The sequence below is a fragment of the Eriocheir sinensis genome, chromosome 25, assembly GCF_024679095.1.
Source record: "Eriocheir sinensis breed Jianghai 21 chromosome 25, ASM2467909v1, whole genome shotgun sequence".
Taxonomy (NCBI): Eukaryota; Metazoa; Arthropoda; class Malacostraca; order Decapoda; family Varunidae; genus Eriocheir; species Eriocheir sinensis.
The window spans coordinates 7,366,564-7,391,924 of NC_066533.1; the positions used below are offsets into that span (position 1 = coordinate 7,366,564).

Sequence of the window (25,361 nt, forward strand, 5' to 3'; positions counted from 1 at the left end):
CTATTTTTTTGTGTGTGTATGTATGTATGTATGTATGTATGTATATATATATATATATATATATATATATATATATATATATATATATATATATATATATATATATATATATATATATATATATATATATGTATGTATGTATGTATGAGTTAAGAACGTGTATGTATATAGCTTAGGAATCGTTTCTTTTCATACCAGTCTTGTCGGCCATGATATGCTTCGTCGCCGTCTGGTTCCTTTCAGCTTTTACCAATAATCTCCTTGAAATATTATGTCGCGGGCGTCTGAGGAAGACGTTAACCTTATTTGATGATAATATACGACGCTGCAACATTTCTCTCTCTCTCTCTCTCTCTCTCTCTCTCTCTCTCTCTCTCTCTCTCTCTCTCTCTCTCTCTCTCTCTCTCTCTCTCTCTCTCTCTCTCTCTCTCTCTCTCTCTCTCTCTCTCTCTCTCTCTCTCTCTCTCTCTCTCTCTCTCTCTCTCTCTCTCTCCCTCCCCCCAGGTATCCACGCACACCTGGGGAGGGTTGCAGGTGGGCGGGGTTCGATCTGGGGACGCGGGAAGCTACGAGTGTTGCGCCACCACTCAGCCACGACACTGCTGCTTCGTGACCCTCCATGTGGCAGGTGAGTAGTAGGAGTAGTAGTAGTAGTAGTAGTAGTAGTAGTAGATCAACATTTAACACATAAACGTATAATTTTTTTTCTCATTAACTTGTTTATTTTTACTTTGTACATATCTATTTCCTTCTTTATTTTTCATCTTATTTCTCTTTTTCCATTGCCTGTCTATCACTCACACTTCCTCTCGTCTTCTCTCCTCCTTTATCTTCCTTCTTCCATTCACTCCCGTCCTCTTTTCCTCCTGTTCCCTCGTCTTCTTTCCTCTCCAGTTCACACTTTCTTTTTTTTCTGATATTTCTTCTTCTCATTGCCTTCATATTTTGCTATCATCCCCTCCTCTCCTCTTTTTATCTCTCGTCCTTTATTCCCTCTTCTATTCTCTCCCGTCCTCTTTTTTCTCACGTTCCTTCCTCTTTTATTTCCTCTTTCCACTTTCTCATTTTTTATTTTTCCTTTGTTTCCATTGGCTCACTATTTCACTATCTTCCTCCTCCCATCTCTTTTCTCCTCTCTTTTCTCTTCCCTTCCCTTTCATTTCCTATTTCCACACTCCGTCTCTCATTCTTCCCACTTTCTTTCCTCTTTCACCTCCTCCCTCACTCTTTCCCTCCTACAACAAGACCGTTTATATATTATTGACCAGTCTTCCGTCTCTTTCTATTCTTGCGCCCCTCGCCTCGTCCGCTCCCTCGCTACTCCCCGCCGCCGCCCTGCACCCCTGCCTCCCCCGGTACCCACTACTACCCACGCCCCGTCAGAGCTGGTGAAGGAGCCGTCACTGCGGGGGAAGAGAAGCGTGTTCCTCGCAAATAACACGGCCGCGACCTGGGACGGTAAGCAGGTGAAATAGGAAGAAGTAGTAGGTGAAGGAGCAGGCGAAGTAGGAGGAGAAGGAGTGGTGGGAAGGGAAGGAAGGAAGGAGAGATTGTATTTGAAGTGATTGTGGTGTTGGTGGTGTAAGGAAGGGGATGTGTAGTAGTAGTAGTAGTAGTAGTAATAGTAGTAGTAGTAGTCGTAGTAGTAGAAGGAAGGGAGTGGATAGCAAGAACAGAAGGGGGAAGAAAGAAAGGGAGAGAAAGAAGAGGAAGAGGTTGAGGAAGAAGAGGAGGGGAAGGGGAAGAAGAGAACAATTAGCAGCAAGAGTGGGAAGGAATGAGCTGCAGGAGGAGGAGGAGGAGGAGGAGGAGGAGGAGCGAGGAGGAGGAGGGAAGGGGGAGGGACTGAGTGAAAGGCAGAGGGAAATAATGAGGGGAATTATGTATATATAAGAGCAAGAAGAAGGACAAAGGTGAGAGCTGGAGGAGAGATGGAGAGAAAATAGTTAGGAAGGAGGAGGAGGAGGAGGAGGAGGAGGAGGAGGAAGAGGAGGAGGAAGAGGAGGAGAGTAAAGATGGTGAAAGGAGGTTGAGTAAAAAAAAAAAAAAGATAGAAAATTGCACGCCAGAAAGAGAACGTAAACATGAAAGGGAAAACAATAATAAACGTCATTACGGAAACCACCACCACCATCGCCACCACCACCACTAGCACTACCACCACCACCGCCACCACCACCACCGCCGCCACCACCACCACCACTACCACTACCACCACCACCACTACCACCACCACCACTACTACCAGCAACACTACTACCACCACCACTACCACCACCACCACCAACTACCACCACCACCACCACCAACAACAACAACAACAACAACAACAACAACGACAATAACAGCAACAACAAATGCAACAACAGGAACATTACCAATTAACTCCAAAACCATTTATTCAACAACACCATCATCACCACCAACAAACTTAGCGATCAACAACAACAACAACAACAACAACAACAACAACAACAACAACAACAGCATTATCAACCAACACCTACCCAATCAGTATCAATAATGTTATTTTTTTATAGAGAAACATGATAAAAAAAATAGTTTCAAAAAACGGAACACTATGAACTTGACTCAGTAATATTAGAAAGCAATTTGTTAAAAAGAGTTAGGTAAGAATAATTAGATAAAGCACAATTAGGTAACAACAAGTAAGTTGGAAAATATTTAAGTAAGAACATAATTAGGTAGATAAGAATAATTAGCAAAGAACATAAGAGGGAAGAAAATAAATGAGAAAAAAGAGAAAAGAGAAAATTAATGAGCTAAAAACTGATTAGCTCAGATCACCACCACCACCACCACCACCACCACCCTCACCTCCACTCTACACCACCACCATCCAACCAGCACAACCACCCTCACCACCACCACCATAATCACCTTCCTCACCACCACCATTCTCAGCACCACCGCTTTCATCACCACCACCACCACCTCCACCACCAGGGCGCCTCACGGTGGAGATCCTGGGTGGGCGGGAGGTGAACATCGAGGCGGGGTCACGACTCACGCTGACCTGCCGTGTGACCTCCTCGCCGAGCCCCGCCACGCTGATCTACTGGTACCACAACACCGACCTGCTGCCCTACACCAACGAGCGCGGCGGCGTCAAGCTCAAGGTAAAGAAATGTATATGTGATTTGTCCTCCTTTGACGTTATTTGACTGATTTTCCTTAATTTCCTGTTTCCTCTTACTTCGTTTCTTTCCTTCTTTCTTACATTTCCCTCTTTTCATCAACCCCCCTCCTCTTACTGACAGTCTTCTATATACCTCTTTAATTCCCCCGCAGTGTTGCATCTCTTTCTATCTTCTATCGATATTTTCATGCTGACTGCTCTTCTGAACTTGGTAACTGCATGCCTCTCCTCTCCCGCGGCTCCGCTGCAATCGACTTTTTACTCTAACTCATCCCTATAGTGTCCAGATTCCTTACGCAGGAGTTAACCAGCATCTTCACTCTTTCATCCCTTTCACTGGTAAACTCTGGAACAGACTTCCTTCGACTGTATGTCCTCCTGCCTACGACTTTGCCTTCTTCAAGAGGAGATTGTCGAGACACCTCCCAAAATTGATCTCTCTTTTGGGGATTCATTTGCACTTGCTCTTATAGGAGCAGTGATTCTTGCCCTTGAGCTGTTTCCATTATTGTAAAAAAAATGTATTTCCTACGACTTAAACATTTCCTTGTCACAACGCAGTGCTACTCCCCTCCCCTTCCCCCCTCACACCTCCGGATACGGTAGGAAATTATAAAGGTGAAAAAGAAAGTTGAGATAAGAAGTTGAGTGAAGGAAAAATAAGATAAAGTTAGTGTGTATATGATAGATTGCGACGCGATTCAACGCATTATCCTTTTACCGTCCTCGTTCTCTCTTATTCATCGGTAATTGGAACTTATTTTCTGACGTCTCTCTCTCTTCTCTTCGTCTCCTCTTGTCTTCCTCTCCTTTCCCGTTCGGTGGCATAGAACTCAAGGTAAAGACGAAATAAAGTATACGAGTGTGAAGTTTAGCGAATTACCATTCTTCTGTACCGTTGAAAAGTTACACACGTATTGTAAAACGTTTGGGGCTTTGTTGACGAACGTTTTGCAAGGCCAGGGAGGAGTTACGATTGATTGATTGATTGATAGTTTATTGTTGCAAGTAAAACAACAAAGGAAAAGGATTACGTCGGGTTGTCTTGAGTGTGTGTCCCGTTCGCAGCGCGGAAGCCTTGCAAACCTACCGCCAGGGTCATGAAGCTACCGATGGAAACCCCCGACAACTTCTGCGAGAGACATCCAGGACTTTGATAACATGGTCCTTAGCGTCGATGATAGTTTGTCTCTCCTTATATCTCTTCTCTTATATCTCTCCTTCTTATATTTCTTCTCTTGGTCTTTGTCTCCGCTTCTCTTCGCGACAAATTGGAGTTAATGGAGAAATATCGGAGGAGCTGAGATGTTTCCGCGAGTGGCGATAAATTTTGGAGGTGATCGTAACTTTTGTCCTTATATCTTTTCCGTTTTTTTTTCCTTTGGTCCGAGTCTTTTTAGGGGACCACCTGTACCTCTTCTATCATTTAGGGTGACTAAATTATGTACTTCTCTCCTTATATTATTCTCTTTCTTGTAGCTTTATTCTTCAGGTGACCGACTGTAGCTTTTATATTTGGTAGTGATCGCAACTTCCGTCATTCTCTCTTTCTTTATCTTCTCTTTCTGATAACTTTTTTTTTTTTTTTTGGCGGGATATGTACTTCGATCCTTCTACCTCTCTCTCTTAATCTTCTTTCCCTTATACTTTTATTCTCTAGGGGGCACACTTTATTTCGTTTATATCTAGACGGTGATTCTAACTTTAATCCTTTTCTCTTCCTCTATATTCTCTATCTGGTAACTCGATTCTTTTTGGACGGGGAATGTACTTCGATCCTTCTCTCTTTCCATATCTTCTCTCCTTGATGTATTGACTCTTCAGGGAATCAACTTTATTTCGTTTATATTTTTTCTTCCTCTATACTTTCTTTTTGGTAGCTCGGTTCTTTTGGACGGGGAATGTACTTAATCGATCCTTCTCTCTTTCCATATCTTCTCTCCTTTATATAGTGATTCTTTAGGGAACCAACATTATTTCTTTTATATCTTCTCTTCCTCTATACTTTCTTCTTGGTAACTCGATTCTTTTGGACGGGGAATGTAACCTCGATCCTTCTCTTTTTCCATATCTTCTCTCCTTTATATAGTGACTCTTTAGGGAACCAACATTATTTCGTTTATATCTTCTCTTCCTCTATACTTTCTTTTTGGTAGCTTGGTTCTTTTGGACGTGGAATGTAGTTCGATCCTTCTCTCTTTATAGTCCTTAGCGTCGTTGATAGTTTGTCTTTTCATATATTTCTTCTCTTATATCTTTTCTCTTCGGTCTTTCTCTTCGCTTCTCTTCGCGTCAAACTGGAGTTAATGGAGAAATATCGGAGGAGCTGAGGAACCAACTTTATTTCGTCTATATTTTTACGGTGACTCTTAGTTCGATGCTTTTCTTTTCCTTCATATTCTCTTTCTGGTAACTTCAGTCTTTCAGTAGGGGACGAATTGCACCTCTTCTATATTCAGGTGGTGATTGTGACATCGAACCTTTTCTTTTTCCTTTCCTTTTTTTCTTTCTCTGGTAACTTAAGTCATTTTGGGGATCATTTGTTCCTCTCCTCTTCTCCCTCCTCCTCGTCTCTTCGTGTCTTCTTTTCTTCTCTTTCCCTGCCGTGGTGGAAGGCCCGGGGAAGAGAACAGCACAGTGGCGAAGTGCGAAGTGGCGGGAAAAGCTAATAATAATAACTTTTGTGACCTCCTTCTCTCTCTCTCTCTCTCTCTCTCTCTCTCTCTCTCTCTCTCTCTCTCTCTCTCTCTCTCTCTCTCTCTCTCTCTCTCTCTCTCTCTCTCTCTCTCTCTCTCTCTCTCTCTCTCTCTCTCTCTCTCTCTCTCTCTCTCTCTCTCTCTCTCTCTTCCTCTTGTTTTCCATTTTTCTATTTTCTTTCTCTTTCTTTTTCTTTCTCTTTTTTCCTTTTTTCTTTTTCTCTTCTCTTTTGTTCTCTTTTTTTCTTTTTCTTTCCCTTTCTTTCTCTTTCTTTTTTTTCTCTTTTCTTCTCTCTCTCTCTCTCTCTCTCTCTCTCTCTCTCTCTCTCTCTCTCTCTCTCTCTCTCTCTCTCTCTCTCTCTCTCTCTCTCTCTCTCTCTCTCTCTCTCTCTCTCTCTCTCTCTCTCTCTCTCTCTCTCTCTCTCTCTCTCTCTCTCTCTCTCTCTCTCTCTTCCCCCCTCCCCTAAGGCTAAGTTAACCTCAATGTGATGAAGAAGAATTAATGGACATAAAAATAGTAATGCTAATCTTTGTTTGCCTCCCTCACGAGTATTTTTTCTTCTCTTGTTTAATTCACGTGTTTAAACCTTTTCCACGAGCTTATGGACTTATTAATTATGGTAAGCAGTGTTTAAAAGCGCTGGTAGTAAGGTTGAGTTCAAGTTCTCCTCTTTCCTGTTCCCTCTCTCTTCTCCTTTATCTCATTTTCCTCTTCTCTTCTTCTTTTCTGTTCACCTCATTTCGTGTTCCTTTTCGCCTTTGTCTTCTTTTCTTTTCTATGTTTCCTTTTTTGCCTCTCTCTCTTCTCGTCTCTTCATCTTCTTCTCACTCCTGTTCTCTTTTTCATTTCTCTCCCCTCTTTTTTATTCTTTTCTTTTCCTTTCGTTCTCTTTTATCCCCTCTTCGTTTGTTTTCTTCAGTTCGCTTCTTTCAGTTCCTTCTCTTCGCTTCCTTTCCCCTTCTCTTCTTTTCCTTTCTTTTTTTCTTCCCTTCTCTTCTCTTCTCTCGTTTCCACATCTTTCTTTTTTTTCTATTCTTTTCCTTTTTTCTTGCTTCTTCTCTTCGTCTTCTCCTCCTCTTTCTTTTTCTCCAGTTTTTTTAATTCTACTTTCTCCTCCCTCTTCTCTTTTGTTTCCTTTTATTTGTTTTCTTTCTTTGTTTCCATTTCTTCCCTTCTTTTCTGTCCACTTTCTTCGTTTTCTCCTCTCCCTTCTTTTCTCCATTTTTTTTTATTTACTTTCTCCTCCCTCTTCTCTTCTCTTGTTTCCTTTTCTCTGTTCTTTCTTTTTCTTTCCTTTCCTTTCCTTCTTTCTCTCCTCTTCTATTCGTTTTCTCCTCCCCTTCCTTTTTCTCCAGTTTCTTAATGTTCCTTTCTCTTCCCTCTTTTCTTCTCGTATTTCCTATCTTTTCTTCTTTCTTTCCTTGTCTTCCCTTCTTTTCTGTTCTCTTCTTTTCGTTTTCTCCTCTCCCTTCTTTTTCTCCGGTTTCTTAATTTTACTTTCTTCTCCCTCTTCTCTTCTCTTGTTTCCTTTCTATGTTCTTTCTTTTTCTTCTTCTTTCCTTTCCTTCCCTTCTTTTCTGACCTCTTCTCTTTTCTCAGTATTCTCTTCTCTTTTCTTTTTCTCCAGTTTCTCAATTTCACTTTCTCCTTACTCACTTTCTCCTTTCTTCTCGTATATCCTTTCGTTTCTCCTTTCTTTCCTTTTTTCTTTCCTTGTCTTCCCTTCTTTTCTGTCCACTTTTCTTCGTTTTCTCCTCTCTATTCTCCTCTATCAATGGGCTAAGTCTTGTTAAAGGATAAGAAGATAAACGAATATAATTTTTTCGAACAAATAACGCCGATAAACATTCTCCTCCACTTGCTAGTAATAATTTTCTCTTCCATGTTTCTCTTCCCGTTTTGGAGTGGCCTTAATCTGTTGTAAGTAAGATGAAGAGAGATGAAATTAGAGCTTTGGATGGAGTGCACTAACATCAGACAAAGAGAGAGAGAGGCGGAGGATGTTGGGAAAAGCCTTTGTCCAGTTGGGAACTAATACTGGTTAATGACGATGATGATGATGATGATGATGATGATGATGACTATATTATGCTCTGTTACCGACCGACCTCCAGTTCTCTTCTTCACTTTCTCCTCTTCTAATTTCTCTTTTGCTAGTAAACTTAAGAAAAGAAAGTAAAGGAAAGAGAAAAGAGGAAAGAAAGAGAGGAGATAAGATTGTTTGTTCTTTTATTTTCTTTCACTTATCTTTCTTTCTCTTCTTGTCTTTCTTTTATGCTCTCTCATTTACTACCTTTTCCTTTTTTTCACTAATCTTACTTTCTCTTCTTAACTTTCTCTTCTGACCTCTTTACTTCTCTTCCTTTTGTAACACGTTTTGTCCACACTTTTTCCTCTCCCTTTCACTTTCTTTTATCAACTTTCTCTTCTAACTTCTTCTCCTCTCTCCTTTCTGTATCATGTCACATCTTATCTCTTCTTCTTCTCTCCTCTTTTCTCCTTCTTTTCCTTTCTTTTCTTAAGTTTACTATATGTCATCTATTTTGCCTTATTTTTTACGCTAATCTTACTTTCTCCTCTTAACTTTCTCTTCTGACTTCTTTTCTTTATTTATCTGCCTTTTGTACCTCGTTCACTCTATTCTATTCTCCTTCGCTTCTCTCCCCTCCACTCTCTTTTATCAACTTTCTCCTCTAACTTATTCACCTCTCTCCTTTCTGTATCATGTCACATCTTATCTCTTCTTCTTGCCTCTTTTCTCTTTCATTTTCCTTCTCTTCTTAAGTTTCTCCCCTAAATCCCTTCATGTACTTTTCTCTTTTTCTGTTATTTCCACTTACTATTTTCTACATACTCACTCTCTCCCCTTCCCTTCTTGTCTTCCTCTTCTATTTTCTTCTTTTCCTTTCTCCTCTTCGCTTCCTTTCCCCTTCTCTTCTCTTCCTTTCTCAATCATCTTTTCTCCCCTCTCTTATCTTCTCTTGTTGCTGTTCCTCTCCTCTCCTCTTTTTCTTATTTCCTATCCCTTTCCTGTTTCGTCTACTCGCACTCTCTTCTCCCTTTCTCCTTCTCCTCGACTTCTCTTTCCTCGTCTCCTGTCATAAGTTCAGGTGAGGTGAGGGGTGGGGGGGGGAGGGAGTAGGAAGGGAAAGCATGCCCAGGTGTGCGAGGTCTTCTGATTAATGAGATAAACTTTAACCTTCTCTCCGTACCTTTCAGCCCTTCCTCAGTTCCTTTTCCTCCCTTTCAATTTTTCCTTCCTCCCCTCACTCTCTTTCCCCCTTTTTTCTTCAGTTTCTTTCCTTTATTCTCCTTTCCATCTTCTCTCTCCCCTTTCCTTTTTTGCCCTCCTTCCCTCTCCTCTCCTCATCCTTCTCATTCCCCTCTTTTTCTTCATTTTCTTTCCCTCTCTTTCCTCTCTTCTTCTCTCCTTTCCTCCTATTCTTCCCTCTATTTTCTTCTTTATCTCCCTTCTCATTCTCTCCTCTCCTCTTCTTTCCTTCTCCTCTTCCCCTCTTTTCTTCTTTATCTTCCTTCTCCTACTTTCCTCTCCCCATCCTCTTTTTTCTTCCCTTCTTTTCCTTCCTTCCCTCAGTCTCCTCTCCTTTCTTCCTCCCTCTTCCTATCTTTCCTTCTTTAACTTCCTTTCTTCTCTCCTTTTCTCCTCTTCTTCTCTCCCCTCTTTCCTTCCTTTACCTTCCTTCTCTCAATCTCTTCTACTTCCCTCCTCTTCCTCTCTCCCTTTTTTCCTTCTTTACCTTTCTTCTCTTATCCTCCTTTCCTCTCCTTTCCCCCTCCTCCTTCCCTTCTTTATTTGTTTACCTTCCATTCTCCTTCCCTCCTCCTCCTTCATCACCTTTCCTCTCTCTGTTATCCTGTTTCTCTCCCTACCATATTTTCCTCTTCAAATTCCTTCCCTCTCCTCCTCATCCTCTTTCCTCCCCTCTTAATCCTCCTTCCTTTCCTTTCCTTCCCTCTCGCGACCTACTTCTTCTCAAACTGATTAAACAACTAATTTCGCAACTTCGGCTAAATCTATTTCCCTCGCTGCCCCGCCGAGCATCTTTTCCGTCTCTCCGCCGCAGCCTCCACCGTTTCCACCTGTCGTTTACCTGTTGCCACCTGTGTGTTCGGCCTCCCTTCACCTTCACCTTCACCTTCTACTCGTTAGCGCTTCCACCTTTAACTTTTACGAATTTAATTACTATATTTTTTTTAAGGGTTTCTACATATATTTTTTCGTCTGATTTCCCACTCGTTATTCCTAGTATATCATTTCTACATTTCTTCTGTCTAATCCATCTGTCACTTATGTATTTTTGTTTTCACTTTTTACTCTCGTTTATTACGTATCTCCTTTACTTCCTACATTAAATCAGTAAATCACCTTTTTTTCATACAATTTCTAACTTTTTTTTCACCTATTCCATGTTTTATCCATCATCAAATCCTCTACTTCATCTCTCATTCTTACTCATTTTATTTATTTTTCTTTCAATTTCTAGCGCCTCTATTTTTAGCTTAGTTCTTAGAGTTAGTTTGGCGCTCCAGTTGACAGTCTACTTTTATTTTCTTCCACTCATCTTTGTAGTTGTATCTCCACGTCTTTTATTCTCTTATTTTTACTCGTCCCTCGTCTGTTTTCTTTAAGGTAAAAACGAATGGCCTTATCTCTCACTCCCTTTCCCTTCATCTGTCACTAATCCTCCTCATTCCACTTGTTCTCCTTTCTCATTCCACCTTCAACTTCTCTTTCAACTCATTTCGTGTACTATTTCCTCCTTTTTATTCGCCCTTCATCTGTTTTCTTTAACGTAAAAATGAATGGCCTTATCTCTCACTCCCTTTCCCTTCATCTGTCACTAATCCTCCTCATTCCACCTGTTCTCCTTTCTTACACCATCTTCAACTTTCCTTTCAACTCATTTTCGTGTATTATTTTCTTCTTTTAATTCGTCCTTCATCTGTTTTCTTTAACGTAAAAATGAATGACCTTATCTCTCACTCCCTTTTTCCTTCATTTGTCACTTATCCTCCTCATTCCACTTGTTTTCCTTTCTCATTCCACCTTCAACTTTCCCTTCAACTCATTTCGTCACTTTGTCCTTCACATCTACCCTTTTTTCAAACACTCCCATCCCACATTTCCCCATTGCATTCCTCTCATTCCCTTTTCCTTCATTTGTCACTTATCCTCCTCATTCCACTTGCTTGCCTTTCTCATTCCACCTTCAACTTTTTCTTCAATTCATTTCGTCACATCTACCCTCTTTTCAAACACTCCCATCCCACATTTCCCCTTTGTATCCTTTCCTCTCATTTAAACCCTTGAAACATCCATTCCGGCACCTCTATCCCCATATTTCTGTACTTTATCTCATTTAAACGCTCGTATTTATTCATCTATTGTCCCAGAGCAGCCATCTCCCCTTTCTCTCCCTTATTTATGGTTCCAACACTAATTTATATCTCTCCGTCACCCCTTTCAGCATCTCTCTCTACCCATGTTTACGCGTCTCACTCCCTCCTCTCTCCCCTCTATTATCTCCGTCCATATATTTCACCTTTTTCGCCTTTGCAAGACCCCTACAGTCATTTATATCCCTCACTCACCTCCCCAGTGTTTGTCTCTACCTATGTTAACCCGGTAGCTGCTGGGATCGTGTTTCTTGAAGGCCCCTCCAAGCGAATTAATAAGAAAAAATCACCACTCATGCAAACCATTTCATAATATATATCAATGCATTTGTGATCTATTTGCGGGTGTTTATGTCATGGTAAAAATATGGCCCGTCGCTGGTACACGGTGAAGCCACAAGTTTGGGCCCTCGCTGCTACCGGGTTAATTAAGCGTCTCATACCATCTCGTAGCCGTAGAGTGGGAATGAGATGTAAGAGAAGGAATACCCACGTGAAAATGGATTGCATATTTATAGGAGAGGTAGAGACGATTGAAAATGGCTACGAAATGGGGTGAGACGTATAATATGGGTAGAAAAATGTGATGGAGAGGTGGAAGAAAGATACAAGTGAGTGTAGGAAAAGGAAAAGAAGAGGAGAGTGAGAGTAAGAAAAGGAAGGTGAAGAGGAAAAGACGGAGGGGAGGAGGAGGAAGAGGAAAGGAGAGTGAGAGTAAGAGAAGGAAGGTGAAGGGGAAAAGATGGAAGGGAGGAAGAGGAGGGAAGGAAAATGGAAACAACTTGTGAGGAGAGGAAGGAAGGTGAAGAGGAAAAGACGGAAGGGAGGAGGAGGAGGAGGAGGAGGAGGAGGAGGAGAGGAGAGTGGAAGTACAATGCTCTTTCTCCTTACTAACTTTATCTGGTGGACGTTGCTTGGGTTATCATGGAGTGTTTCGTGATGTAAGTGACAGTTTTAAACGACTTTCTGCACCAAGAACGGAAGAATCACATACGAAAAACCGGACATATAATCTTCTTTCTGCGGCCTTGGAGAATAATCGTAATGGGAGACTGATATGTTTAAGAATATGGACCCTAGAGTTAAATATCCCTTTTGCTTAACACCGTCTATCTCTCCTCCTACTCTATCTCTCTCTATTCTATCTCTCCCCTGCAGATAAGGTGATTGCATTCCTTCTCTCGCATGCTATTTCAACTTATTATCTCTTTTATCTTTTCTATCCTTGCGCTGAATGCCCCTTTGCTTAACACCGTCTATCTACCGTCTACCTCTCCCCTTCTCTATCTCTATCTATTCTTCTCTCCCCCGCAGATAAGGTGACTGTATTCCTTCTCTCGCATGCTATTTCGACTTATTTTCTCTTTTATCTTTTCTATCCAAGCGCTGAATGCCCCTTTTGCTTAACGCTTTCTACCTCTCCCCCTACTCTATCTCTTATCTATCCTATCTCCCCAACGCAGATAAGGTGATTGTATTCCTTCTCTAGCCTGCTATTTTCACTTATTATCTCTCTTATCTTTACTATCCTAGCACTAAATGTCCCCTTTGCTGAACGCTTTCTATCTCTCCCCCAACTCTATCTCTATCTATTCTATCTCCCCCGCAGATAAGGTGACTGTATTCCTTCTCTCGCATGCTATTTCCACTTATTATCTCTTTTATCTTTTCTATCCTAGCGTTGAATGTCCCCTTTGCTTAACGCTTTGTACCTCTCCCCTACTCTGTCTCTTATCTATCCTATCTCCCCAACGCAGATAAGGTGACTGTATTCCTTCTCTCGCATGCTATTTCGACTTATTTTCTCTTTTATCTTTTCTATCCTAGCGCTGAATGCCCTTTTTGGTTAACACTTTCTACCTCTCCCCTACTCTATCTCTATCCGTTCTATCTCTCCAACGCAGACAGGGTGACTGTATTCATTTTCTCGCACGCTATTTCGACATACTATCTCTTTTATCTTTTCTAGCCTAGCACTAAATGTCCCCTTTACTTAACGCTTTCTATCTCTCCCCCGACTCTATCTCTATCTATTATATCTCCCCCGCATATAAAGTGATTGTATTTCTTCTCTGGCATGCTGTTTCCACTAATTACCTCTTATCTTTTCTATCTTAGCGCTGAATGCTCCTTTGCTTAACGCTTTCTACCTCTCCCCTACTCTATCTCTATCTATCTCTCCCCAACGCAGATAGGGTGATTGTATTCCTTCTCTCGCATGCTACTTCTGTCTCCGTCTCCGCCTCCGCCAGTTCTTCTCCCCCGCACAGTTGCTATCCATTTACAGGGGCCTTGTCCGCCCTCGTATGGAGTATGCATCTCATGTGTGTGTGTGTGTAGGGGGGGGGGGGTCCACTCACACAGCTCTCCTTGACAGAGTGGAGTCAAAGGCTCTTCGTCTCATCAGCTCTCCTCCTCATACTGATAGTCTTCTACCTCTCAAATTCCGCCGCCATGTTGCCTCTCTTTCTATCTTCTATCGATATTTTCATGCTGACTGCTCTTCTGAACTTGCTAACTGCATGCCTCCCCTCCTCCCGCGGCCCCGCTGCACACGACTTTCTACTCATTCTCATCCCTATACTGTCCAAACCCCTTATGCAAGAGTCAACCAGCATCTTCACTCTTTCATCCCTCACGCTGGTAAACTCTGGAAGAATCTTCCTTCTTCTGTATTTCCTCCTGCCTACGACTTAAACTCTTTCGAGAGGAGGGTGTCAGGACACCTCTCCTCCCGAAATTGACATCTCTTTTTGGACACTCCTTTGACCTCTGTTCGGGAGCAGTGAGTGGCGGGCTTTTTTTTATTTTTTTTTATTTGAGCCCTTCAACTGTCTCCTTAGATGTAAAAAAAGAAATTACCTCTTTTATCTTCACTGGTCGGTTTTCTCTAACAAGTATTTCCGAAGGTCGATATGGAGATTCATCGGATTTTCATGATTTTTTTTCACGTTCATGGTGGAGAAGAAGAAACAAACTACCACCAAGGCCATTAAACTAAACATGGAAATGCCCAAAACGCTTACGAAAACCTTGTTAAATACATGTGCTTGGAAGGAGAAAGGATTATAAGACGGTCCTCTATCCTGGCGCTAAATGCCCTCTCTCTGTCTCTCCCCGCAGATTGACCACGGGACCGGGGTGACCCTGGCTCGCCTGGAGGTGGCCGGGGTGCAGACAGCCGACGAAGGGGTGTACTCGTGTGTCCCCGCCGGCTCCCACCCCGCCTCTGTCCTGGTCCACGTCCACCACGGTCAGTTTTATACCCGCGGGCGGCCCCAGAACGTTCCTTTAGGTTTTAAGAGGGTGATTAAGTCGGTTTTATTATTTATTTTTATTTTTATAGCCGAGGAAAAGTCCGCTGCGGCAAAATAATGTCGAGAAGGAGCCGGAAAAATAAGACTGCTGGAAGGTGAATTAGAGCTTTTGCGAGTACTGAGCGGTTGGTTCTTTCTGAGTTTTTTTAAAATTTTTTTATTAAGGTAATGGAAGTGGTTTATTGTTTACGTGTTTTTTTTTCATGTCTCATTACGTCACTGAATGCTACAGGGAGGGAATTAGGAAGACTTTTTGCTAATATTTAAGTGATTATTATTTTCATCATCATTTTAGGTAGTTGAAGGACGTAGAAAAGGAATATGATGAAGGTTTAAAGCTTGTCAAAATCTCCTAACGTTATCACACTCGGGGCAAAACAACTACATACTATACATACGGTAATACTATGAATAACTCTATACAAGGAATACTACGGAACGAAATAAATAGAAAAAGAAAAATCCACACAAACTCACCTGGCGCTATTATATAAGATGTAAATATTTCGGAGACTAGAAATACGATAATGCTCTAAATATTATGATCATCTAACTAATACGATACTCTAATGTTCTCCAGTGCCACAGAAACCCATAACAAAGCTTTCATGTGCAAACTATTTCGGCGCAAGATTATTTTCGCTATAGAGATCAACGAATATTGTTCCTTTTCGTTGTAGTGGATTTAACGTATATCGGACTATCCAACACACACACATACCAAAAAAAAAAAAAAGACTTCCTTCCTTTCTAAACATACTAACACCATTTTTTTTTTTTTACTTTCTTCCGTTAACCTCCTTTTCTATCCTTCTCTCTCCTTATCCTCATCCTCTCCCTTCCGTCCTTCGTTCTCCTCTTCCTACTATCCATACCATCCTTCCCTCTTCTCCTCTCACCTTTAGGATAACATTACGTACTCGATATTGCCTAACACTCTATTAAGCCAATCCATTTATGCGTGGATGCGAGTCTGATGCAAAAAAGACTGTAAATTCCAAGTATAAAAATATTCTAATTATGCTCCTAATGCCACTTATTCCCCTTACCCATTCCCTCATAAACTTTCACAGTAATTAATTCCGTTACCTTTCTTTCATTTATATTTTCCTACCACGCAGTACTATATAAAATTCATGTATAAATGATATCCTACTTATACTTCTAAATCCACTTATTCCCCTTTCTTATTCACTTTTAAACTTTCACACTAATTCATTCCGTTGCTTTCTTTTATTTATATTTTCCTATCACGCAGTACTATAGAAAATTCATGTATAAAAGATATCATGCTTATACTTCTAAATCCACTTATTCCCCTTTCTCATTCCCTCCTAAACTTTCACACTAATTCACTCCGTTACCTTTCTTTCATTTATATTTTCCTACCACGCACGACTAGATAAAGTTCATGTATTAAAGATATCCTACTTATACTTCTAAATCCACTTATTCCCCTTTCTTGTTCACTTTCAAACTTTCACACTAATTCATTCCGTTACCTTTCTTTCATTTATATTTTCTTACCACGCAGTACTATATAAAATTCATGTATAAAAGATATCCTACTTATACTTCTAAATCCAGTTATTCCCCTTTCTTATTCACTTTTAAACTTTCACACTCATTCATTCCGTCACCTTCTTTCATTTATGGTGCTCTCATTTACCACGCACTTCTATATCAAATTCACGTATAAAAGGTATCCTACTTATCCTCTCTAATCTATTTGGTATCCTTTCTCCTCCCTCGTAAGCTTTCACACTGATTCATTCCTCTACCTTTTCTCAAATTTATACTTTCTTTTTTCATCTATACTCTGCTAACACGTACTCCTACCTTACATTTCTATATTGTTTTTCTCTCACACAAACCCTCTAAAAGTACATTCCAGCACCCTATGCCTCGTATTTTAACACTTTATCGCTTTTGAACCCTTTTAACACCCCCTCCGTTGTCCCTGTGCAGCCATTTCACCTTTTTCGCCCTCATATGAGCCCACCGAGCACTCCCGGACACACGGATTCAGAATAATTTGTGCAGTCCGGCTTTTCCACCCTCCGTCAGCTGTTGCAGTGGGAAAGCATTGAGTCAGTCACGTCAGGAACTAGATTACCTCTCAAACTTTTCTTAACTCCTGCTCAGAGCACACTTACGTATTTCTCTTCCTTTAGCTCCTGGTCTGGTCTGCTCTGGTTCCTGTAAAAGTGTCCTTGTGAGCTATGAGATTCGCAAGACGCGTTAACATCAAAGGCAGAATTTACTCGATGTATGGCGCCTCTTATAATGGTTTGAATACACATACACACACATACGCACTTTATTTCTGCCCTCCCCCTTGTAACTTAAACGCTAAACTAATATTCAGAGCGATAAATACTGCAAACCGTTTTGATATTAAGCACACAAATATGCTATCTTTTTTATCATATGACTACACACACACACACACACACACACACACACACACACACACACACACACACACACACATACACGTACACCCACATACCAACACACACACATACAAAAAAAAAAAAACGACTTCCTTTCTAAACATACTAACACCATTTTTTTTGCTTCCTTCCTTTGACCTCCTTTTCTATCCTTACTCTCTCCTTATCCTCATCCTTTCCCGTCCTTCGTTCTCCTCTTAATCCTATCCATACCATCCTTCCCTCTCCTCCTCCTTCTCTTCAGCCTATCCTTTCCTCTCCTCTTCCTTCTCTTCAGCCTATCCTTTCCTCTCCTCTTCCTTCTCTCCATCTCCTCCTTCTCTATCTTCCTTTCTAATTACTTAAACAAAGGGAGCGGCAAACCTCATCTCTTCTTCTCCTCCTCCTCCTCTTCATCCAATCCTTCCCTCTCCCCTTCCTTCTTTACATCTTTTCCTTCTCTATCTTCCTTTCAAATTACTTTAACAAAGGGAACACCAACCTCACCTCTTCTCCTCCTCCTCCTCCTCTTCATCCAACCCTTCCCTCTCCCCTTCCTTCTCTGCACCTCCTCCTTCTCTATCTTCCTCTCTAAGTACACTTACAAAAGGAGCCCCAAATCTTCCGCCGTTATGAACACTTTACTCTCTGCTTAAATAATAGAGGCACGCGAGGACTAAGCCAGAATTTCCCTGACTAAAACATCGACGTAATGAATCTTTTCTTTCTCAGGGGAGCAAGACGCCGCAGTACAGCAGGAGAGGATCAACACCACCACCTCCTCCTCCTCCTCTTCCTCCTCCTCTTCCTCCTCCTCCTCTTCCCCTCATATCTCCTTCTCTTCTTTCTCCCTTATCTTCGTTCCCTCTCTCGCCCTTCTCCTCCTCCCCTTCATTGCTCTTTTACCTCCTCCTTCCTTCACTGTCTCTCTCCTCCCTTCCATTACTCTTCTCCTCCCCTTTCTTTTCTCCCCTTTTCTCCTCTTTTACCACTCGATGGCTAGTTATCCTTCATTTCTTTCATTTCTTGTTCTAATCATTTCCTCCATTGCTTTCCTTCACTTCTTTCCTTCGTTTTCTCTTGTCCACTCCTTCGTAGCTCTTATCCCCTCTCCTTCATTCTCCACTTTCCTTCATTCTCTCTCTTTCATTCCCTTCCCATTACTAACTTTTCTTCTTCCCTCGTCCTCTATTTTCCACCTCCTCCTCCTCCTCTTCGTCCCTTCCTTCCCTCTCCTCCTCCTCTTCCTACTCAACCCATCCTTACCATTCCTCCTCCTTCTTCTATTCTCGTTCGTTCCTCTTCTCCTCTCACTCACACCCTTTACCCTTCTCCTCCTCTCCCTCCCATTCTTCTCTCTCCCTCTTCTTCTTTCCCTCTCATTTATTCCTTTCCTCCTCATTCTCTCCATCTCGACCTCCTCCATCTTCCTCCTCCTCCTTCTCTCCCTCGCGTCCTGTACCATCGTCCTCCTTCTTCTCTCCCTCCCATCCTTCTTCCTCCTCCTCTCCCACTCGACCTCCTATGTCTTCCCTCTACTCCTCCTCCTCCTCCTCTCCCTCCCGCCTCTTCCCTCTTCGCGATGCTTGGAAATAAAGTGCAAAAGATGTTGTTTGCTTCCTTTCTCCGTGCACTTGTTTGGGGTTGCTTTATGTTCGTTTGCCTCAGTTTGGGAGAGAGAGAGAGAGAGAGAGAGAGAGAGAGAGAGAGAGAGAGAGAGAGTGTGTACTACGCATTACCCACCCACTTCAAGAACATGAATTAGCTAACACCAGGGAGAAAGAAGAAGAAAGGAAGTGTTACAGAAAACTTGGAGATGATGAATTTTAAAGTAGATATGGAAATAGATAAAGGTAGATAGATAGATAGTTAGATGTAGATAGATAGAGATAGATAGATACACAGACAGATAGACGCATATTAGATAGATAGAAAGACAGAGTAATAGATAGATAGATAGATAGAGAGAGAGATAGATTGAAAGATAGACAGATAGATATATTTGGATAGATTGATTTAAAGACATATTGATGGACAGACATAAATAGATTGGGACAGATAGATAGGTATAAATAGATGAATAGATAAGATGAACATAGTAAGTTACTGGTTGAGATAGACTGATAGATGGATAGATACATGGATATAGATAGATAGATAAATAGATGGATATAAAAAAATGTTCAGAAAACTAAACTAATAAGAAAATTATAAGGTAAGTAAGGAGTCCAATACATTCTGAAACACATAAAAAAAGTTAACGACAACCAATAAGAAAAAAATCCTAATAAAAAATAAACGTAAAAGAAGGTCAGAAGCGGACTCAAAAGAAACGCAACATCTAAAACCCTTGAAAGATTCCCCTCGCATAATCTCCCTTCCTTTCTTTGGGCTCGTCATCCTCCCCCCTCAGCGAGCGTTCCCGCGAGACAATAATAAACATTACACTCAGCAAGCATACGGGCGGCGCGCAGGGGGTGGGTGGGAGACAGACCAAGGGGGAACCGACCCACAGGATTTCTTCAACGTTTCTTCCACATTTCTTTACTCCTTTTCACCTTAACGTCCCGGGCTGTATTTCTCCACCTGCGAGCGTGTCCCATTTAGCAGAGGTCAAGGCTTTACTGCTACGGTGTGGAAGCTAACTCTCCTCTCTTTATTTCCTTGCATTATTTAGCTACGAGAGAGAGAGAGAGAGAGAGAGAGAGAGAGAGAGAGAGAATCTTTTTCCTTTTAAGTCTTTCTAAGGAGGAGTGGCACAGGAAGGAAGGGAGATAATAAAGAATGAGAGAACAAGAAAAAATAAGGTAAAAAGAAGGAGAAAAAGCAAATGATAAATATAAATAAAAAGGAAAGGTGAAGCGGAAGATGGAAATGCAAAAGTAAGAAAGACGAAGAAGTGAAATAAAGATGAGAGAGAGAGAGAGGGGACGAAAGAGTGAATAAAGAATAAGTGAGAGAGGGAGGAGGCAGAGGAAGAAAACAGATAAAGAGGGAAGAGAAGGGGGAAAGGAAAGAGATAAGATAAAACACAATAGGACAGAGAGAGAGAGAGAGAGAGAGAGAGAGAGAGAGAGAGAGAGTTTGTTTTGTTTATTCCAGAGTGCAGACTTCCACTGTTTTCCTTTCCTGTTCTATTCATATTTCTCTCTTGATGTTTCTCTCTCTCCTTCTCCAGTCCTCTCAATTCCTTCCTTCCATTTTTCCCTGACCTCCTCCTCCTCCTCCTCCTCCTCCTCCTCCTCCTTCTCTAACTGCAGTCCCTCTTTCTCCTCTTCCTCTTCTTGTTACTTCTCTTTCCTCTCGTAAGTCTATCATTCTCTTCCTCTTTTCTACTGATTCTTCTCCTCTTCCTCCTCTTCCTCCTGCTACTCTTCTTCTTCCTCCTCCTCCTCCTCCTCCTCCTCCTACTCTTATTGCTACTCCTCTTCCTAATCTCCTCGCTTTAATTTAATCTTATCGTATACTCTCTCTCTCTCTCTCTCTCTCTCTCTCTCTCTCTCTCTCTCTCTCTCTCTCTCTCTCTCTCTCTCTCTCTCTCTCTCTCTCTCTCTCTCTCTCTCACTTTCAATTTTCCTTTTTCAACTCTCCATTAGGTAATATTCGCTCTCTCTCCTTGCCTCCTTCCCTCCCTCCCTCCTTCCCTCTCTCCCTCTCTCTCCCTCCTTCCTTTCTTCTCTTCGCCATTCTCCAAAGTCCACTAAACCATCGGCAGCGAGAGGAAAAGGATTATTATAAGAGTTAAAAATAAAGATGGAGAATGGAAGAGAAATGGAAAGAAAGTTTTGCTCCTCTTCAGAACGGGAGAAGGAGAAGAAGGAGGAGCAGAGGGAGGAGGAGGAGGAGAAGGAGGAGAAGGAGGAGGAGGGGGAGAAGGAAAAATGGCATGGGGGTTGAAATGGTAAAAGGGAGTTATAGGAGAAACGCGATCAGAAAGGAGGAGAAAGAAGAGGAGGAGGCGGAGGAGGAAGAAGGAGGTGAAGGAATGAGGTGTTTTAAGAAGGGAAGAGAGGAAGCCAGAAGGATAAAGATAAAATGAATGAGATAATTAAATGAGAGAGAGAGAGAATGAAGAAGATAAAGTAAGGGAGAGAAAAGAAGGAATGAGAAATGTGAGAAGGAAGAGGCGACAATGGAAGGGAATGGAGAGGACGAAGTATAGGAAGAAACGAAGGGGAAGAGGAGGAAGAAGAAAAGAATTAGAAAGGATGAAGGAGAGGGTAAAGGAAGGAAAGAAAAGGGAGTAGGGAAAAAGAAGGATAAAAGAAAGAAAATGAAGGAGGGAAGAAATTGAAGGAGAGGAGAAAGGTAAAAAAAGAAGGGAACAAGTGTTAATAGCACAAAAACTGTGGTAGATCGGCGTCCCATGACCCTCCAACAACCCCCCAACAATTTATATTACGCAACTAGGGGTCTAAAATGGAAAATGCTGACAAGTAAAGATGGCGCCACTATAAACACTTGCCTGCGCCACAACGGGCTGGCGCCGACCTACAATGAAGGCCTACCGGCGCCACAGCCCAAGACGTAAAAAAAAAAAAAAAAAAAAAAAAAAAAAAAAAAAAAAAAAAAGCTGACTTCGTTTATAATGCCATGTTGTAGGGTTCATCAGGACTAACAAATGTTATTATGCAATGTAATGTCTACAATGCATGGGTAAGCCAGGAAAACAACTTGAAGAGAACAACAACAACAACACTAAGATGGACAATCTGTTGATCGGCGTCTGCGGCGCCGATAAAAAAAGAGGAGGAGGAGGAGGAAGAAGGAGGAAGAGAATAGGAGAGAAAGAGAAGAGAGCAACGGAAAGAAGAGGGAAAGTTAAAGAAGGTGAAAGAGGAAATAAGGGAAATGGATGATAAGGGAGAGGGAGAAAGAAGATGGAAGATGAAGAATGATGGAAGAATAGTGAGGGAAAAAAGGAGAAAGAAAAAAAGGAAAGAAAAAAATATGGAAGTTTAGAATTGGAAGAGGAAGGAAGGGAAAGTAAAGGAAGAATAAGGAAGAGTGAGTGAGAGAGAGGAAGAGAGAGGAAGTGAGATTAGGGAAGAAAAAGGACGATCAAGAGAGAGGGAAAAAAGTGAGTGTAAAGAAGGAAGAAGAAAGAAGGAAGAGTTAAGAAAGAATAAGGGAGAGGGAGTAAAGGAGAGTAGGGAGATTAAGGAAAAGAGACTGGAAAGAGAAGAGGAAGAAACAAATAAGGGAGGATAAAAAAGAAAGGAGAAAGGAGGAGAAACATGGAAATGCAGGCAACAGAAAGCCTATTGGCTCATTACGAGGCCGCCCGCTTGGGTGATTTAATCTGCTCGACCGCCACTTGGGGCTTGGTGAGCAGATGAAAGCACCTCGATATTGAGGAGCAGATGGAAGCCCCTCGTTATTCAGTTTACTCCCGACGCAGCGAAATGACGGTCGATTCTATATTTGAAGGAGTTGATGGTATTCGCATTCACTACTTCTGAGGGAAGATTGTTCCAGTGGCGGATGACTCGGTTTGAAAAGAAACTCCTTCCAATGTCTGTGTTACATCGACTCGACTGAATGGGTAAGCCGTTATTTCTAGTTCTTGAGTTGGTTTGCAGTTCAAAGAATTTGGAGTAATCGACGTTATTGAACTTTTTTAGATACTTGAAGACTTGAATCATATCCCCTCGTAGGCGTCTTTTCTCCAATGTAAAGAGATCGAGTCGCTTGAGTCGTTCCTCGCACGGTTGAGCCCTGAAGGTTGGAATCATCTTTGTGGCGCGTCGTTGAATCCTTTCCAGTAGAGCAATGTCCTTTCTGTAATTGGGAGACCAGAACTGCACTGCATACTTGAGGTGCGGTCTTACCATGGAATTATACAAGGATAGCATCACGTCTGGTGTTTTACACTCGAAGTTCCTCGCTATGAACCCGAGCATAATGTTGGCCTTGTTGTATGCTTTTTTACAGTGATTCGCGTGTTTCAGGTCACTGCTGATAGTGACTCCAAGATCCTTTTCCTCCTGCATCGCTTGCAGAGGTCTCCCATTCATGATGTATGTATGGTTACTATTTTGGGACCCAATGTGCATGGCTTTGCATTTGTCAACATTAAAAGACATTTGCCATTTTTCCGACCATTCGATAATGTGATTGAGGTCTTTCTGAATGATTTCGCAGTCGGTCTTTGTGAGGGCATCTCCACCCACCTTGGTGTCATCTGCAAATTTCGATATTGTGGATTTCAGTCCTGATTCTAGGTCATTGATATATATGATAAAGAGGATGGGTCCCAGCACTGACCCTTGAGGCACTCCACTAGTGACTGGAAGCCAATCGGAAGGCTGTCCGTTGATTAGTACTCGTTGTTTTCTGTCGGTGAGCCAATCTCTTATCCACGCGATCAGATTGGCTCCGATGCCCGCCGAGTGCAGTTTCTTAAGGAGTCGCTCGTGCGGTACCTTGTCGAAGGCTTTCTGAAAGTCCAGGTATATAACATCACTGGGAATGTGGGCATCCCAGTTCTAATATATACCTTGGAAGAAGTCTAATAAATTCGTAAGGCAGGAGCGCTTGTTTCTGAAGCCATGCTGGGTGTCGGAGATTATATTATTGTTTTCTAGAAACTTAACAAGTTTATCTCTAATAATCTTTTCGAGTATTTTTCCTGCCACTGATGTCAAACTTATGGGCCTGTAGTTTAATGCAACGCTTTTGTCTCCTTTTTTGAAATTCGGTGTTACGTTCGCCATCTTCCAGTCTTCCGGGACCTTGTTTAGTTGGACTGACCGGTTGAATATGTTAGTGAGTGGTTGAAGTATTTGTTGTTTAAGCTCTTTTAATAACCGCGGGGACAAACTGTCGGGTCCCGTTGACTTGTTCGTGTCGAGTTTGTCCAGGTACTTTTTTACTTCTTGGTCGCATATTGTGTCAATTTCCAGCGGCGTGATCTCACTCGGCGGGTCAGGACCCTCGGGAATGGTTTCGATGTCCTCGACTGTGAATACGGATGCAAAGTTACTATTGAGGATTCTGGCCATCTGTTTACTGTCCTGAGTTACAGATCCAGTCTCGTCTGTCAGGGGACCAATATTGGATTTTACTTTCTCTTTCGATCTTATGTACGTGAAGAATTTCTTGGAGTTAGTTTTGATTTCGCGCGCTATTTGCTTTTCATAGTTGCGTTTGCTACTCCGAATAAGGCTGCGACAAGCTCTGAGGCTGTTGTGGTACTGTGTGCTGGCTTCGGCCGTAGCATTCTCTTTCATCAAATTATAATTCCTTTTTTTTAGGTTTACTGCCCTTTTTATATCTCTGGTCATCCACGGTGGATCTACGGCCCCATTTACTCGCCTGGATTTCGTAGGCACTGTAGCCTTCTCTACTTGCAACAGCTTATCTTTGAAGACGTTCCACGCGTTGTCGATTGTATTGTCGGTGATGCCAAGTTGGTCCCAGGTCGTAGGGGGAAGCAGCGCACGGGCTAAGTTGAAATTTCCTTTTTTGTAATCTGGTATCACTGACGGATTATCTACGAGTTTGTGACATATATTGATATTAAAACGGATTAAGTGGTGATCGCACCCATTAAGTTTCTCACCAACTGTACAGTCGCGAATGAGGTCGGGGTCGCTTACTAATACCAGATCCAGCAGATTGTTTTCTCTTGTTGGTTGAGTTACAACTTGAATGAGGAACGAATCCTCCACCATATCTATAAGCCTGTTACCCTCTTGATCTCCAGTCATCAGTCCCCAGTCAATGTTAGGGCAGTTAAAGTCCCCAATTATAATTGCTTCCTTGCTTTGTGTTACAGAGTGAATCTCTTCGTAGAGGGCAGTGTCATCGGCTGCCTGTTGTTTCGGAGGCCTGTATACGGTTGCAAGTGTTAGTTTCTTGTTATTTGCGGTTATTTCTACGTAGACAGAATCGTATTTCTCTGCGTCCTGTTTGTCTATTTTTATGGCAGGGAGTGTACTTTTTACGTAGCAGACTACTCCTCCTCCTTTCTTGTGCTTTCGACTTTTGTGGAAGCTTTCGTACCCAGGGAATGACAGTTCGGATTCTAAATGAGTAGAGTTGGCCCAAGTCTCTGTGATGGCTACCACATCTGGTTTCTCTGTTGCAATATACGCCCTAATTTCGTCCTTTTTGGGTATTAAACTACGTGCATTTGTGTACATGATAGAAATGTGGCCGTGACGAGTTGTACCAGTTCGCTTGTCGGAGGCGTGGTTAGTTACACAGTTTCTTGTGAGTCGCACTGACGCTACGGGTTGGTTGATCAAGGGCTGCCTTTGCCCCGTCCTCGCCCGCCGTTTTTTGAAAGGCTTTTCGACAAGCTTTTCACTGCCTCGTCCAGAAGCCTCC

At 42.0% G+C, this 25,361-nt stretch overlaps 1 protein-coding gene across 1 annotated transcript in view; it reads left to right on the forward strand.

Annotated features, from left to right (window-relative positions):
- The window catches only part of LOC127003627 (uncharacterized), a 52,041-nt gene that overhangs the window by 6,084 nt on the left and 20,596 nt on the right, over positions 1-25,361 (forward strand). Inside the window, exons 3-7 of the mRNA XM_050870535.1 lie at positions 505-628; positions 1,384-1,458; positions 2,968-3,140; positions 14,399-14,528; positions 17,760-18,624. Coding sequence (XP_050726492.1) covers positions 505-628; positions 1,384-1,458; positions 2,968-3,140; positions 14,399-14,528; positions 17,760-18,624 — 1,367 coding nt within the window. The remainder of the gene's footprint in view (positions 1-504; positions 629-1,383; positions 1,459-2,967; positions 3,141-14,398; positions 14,529-17,759; positions 18,625-25,361) is intronic.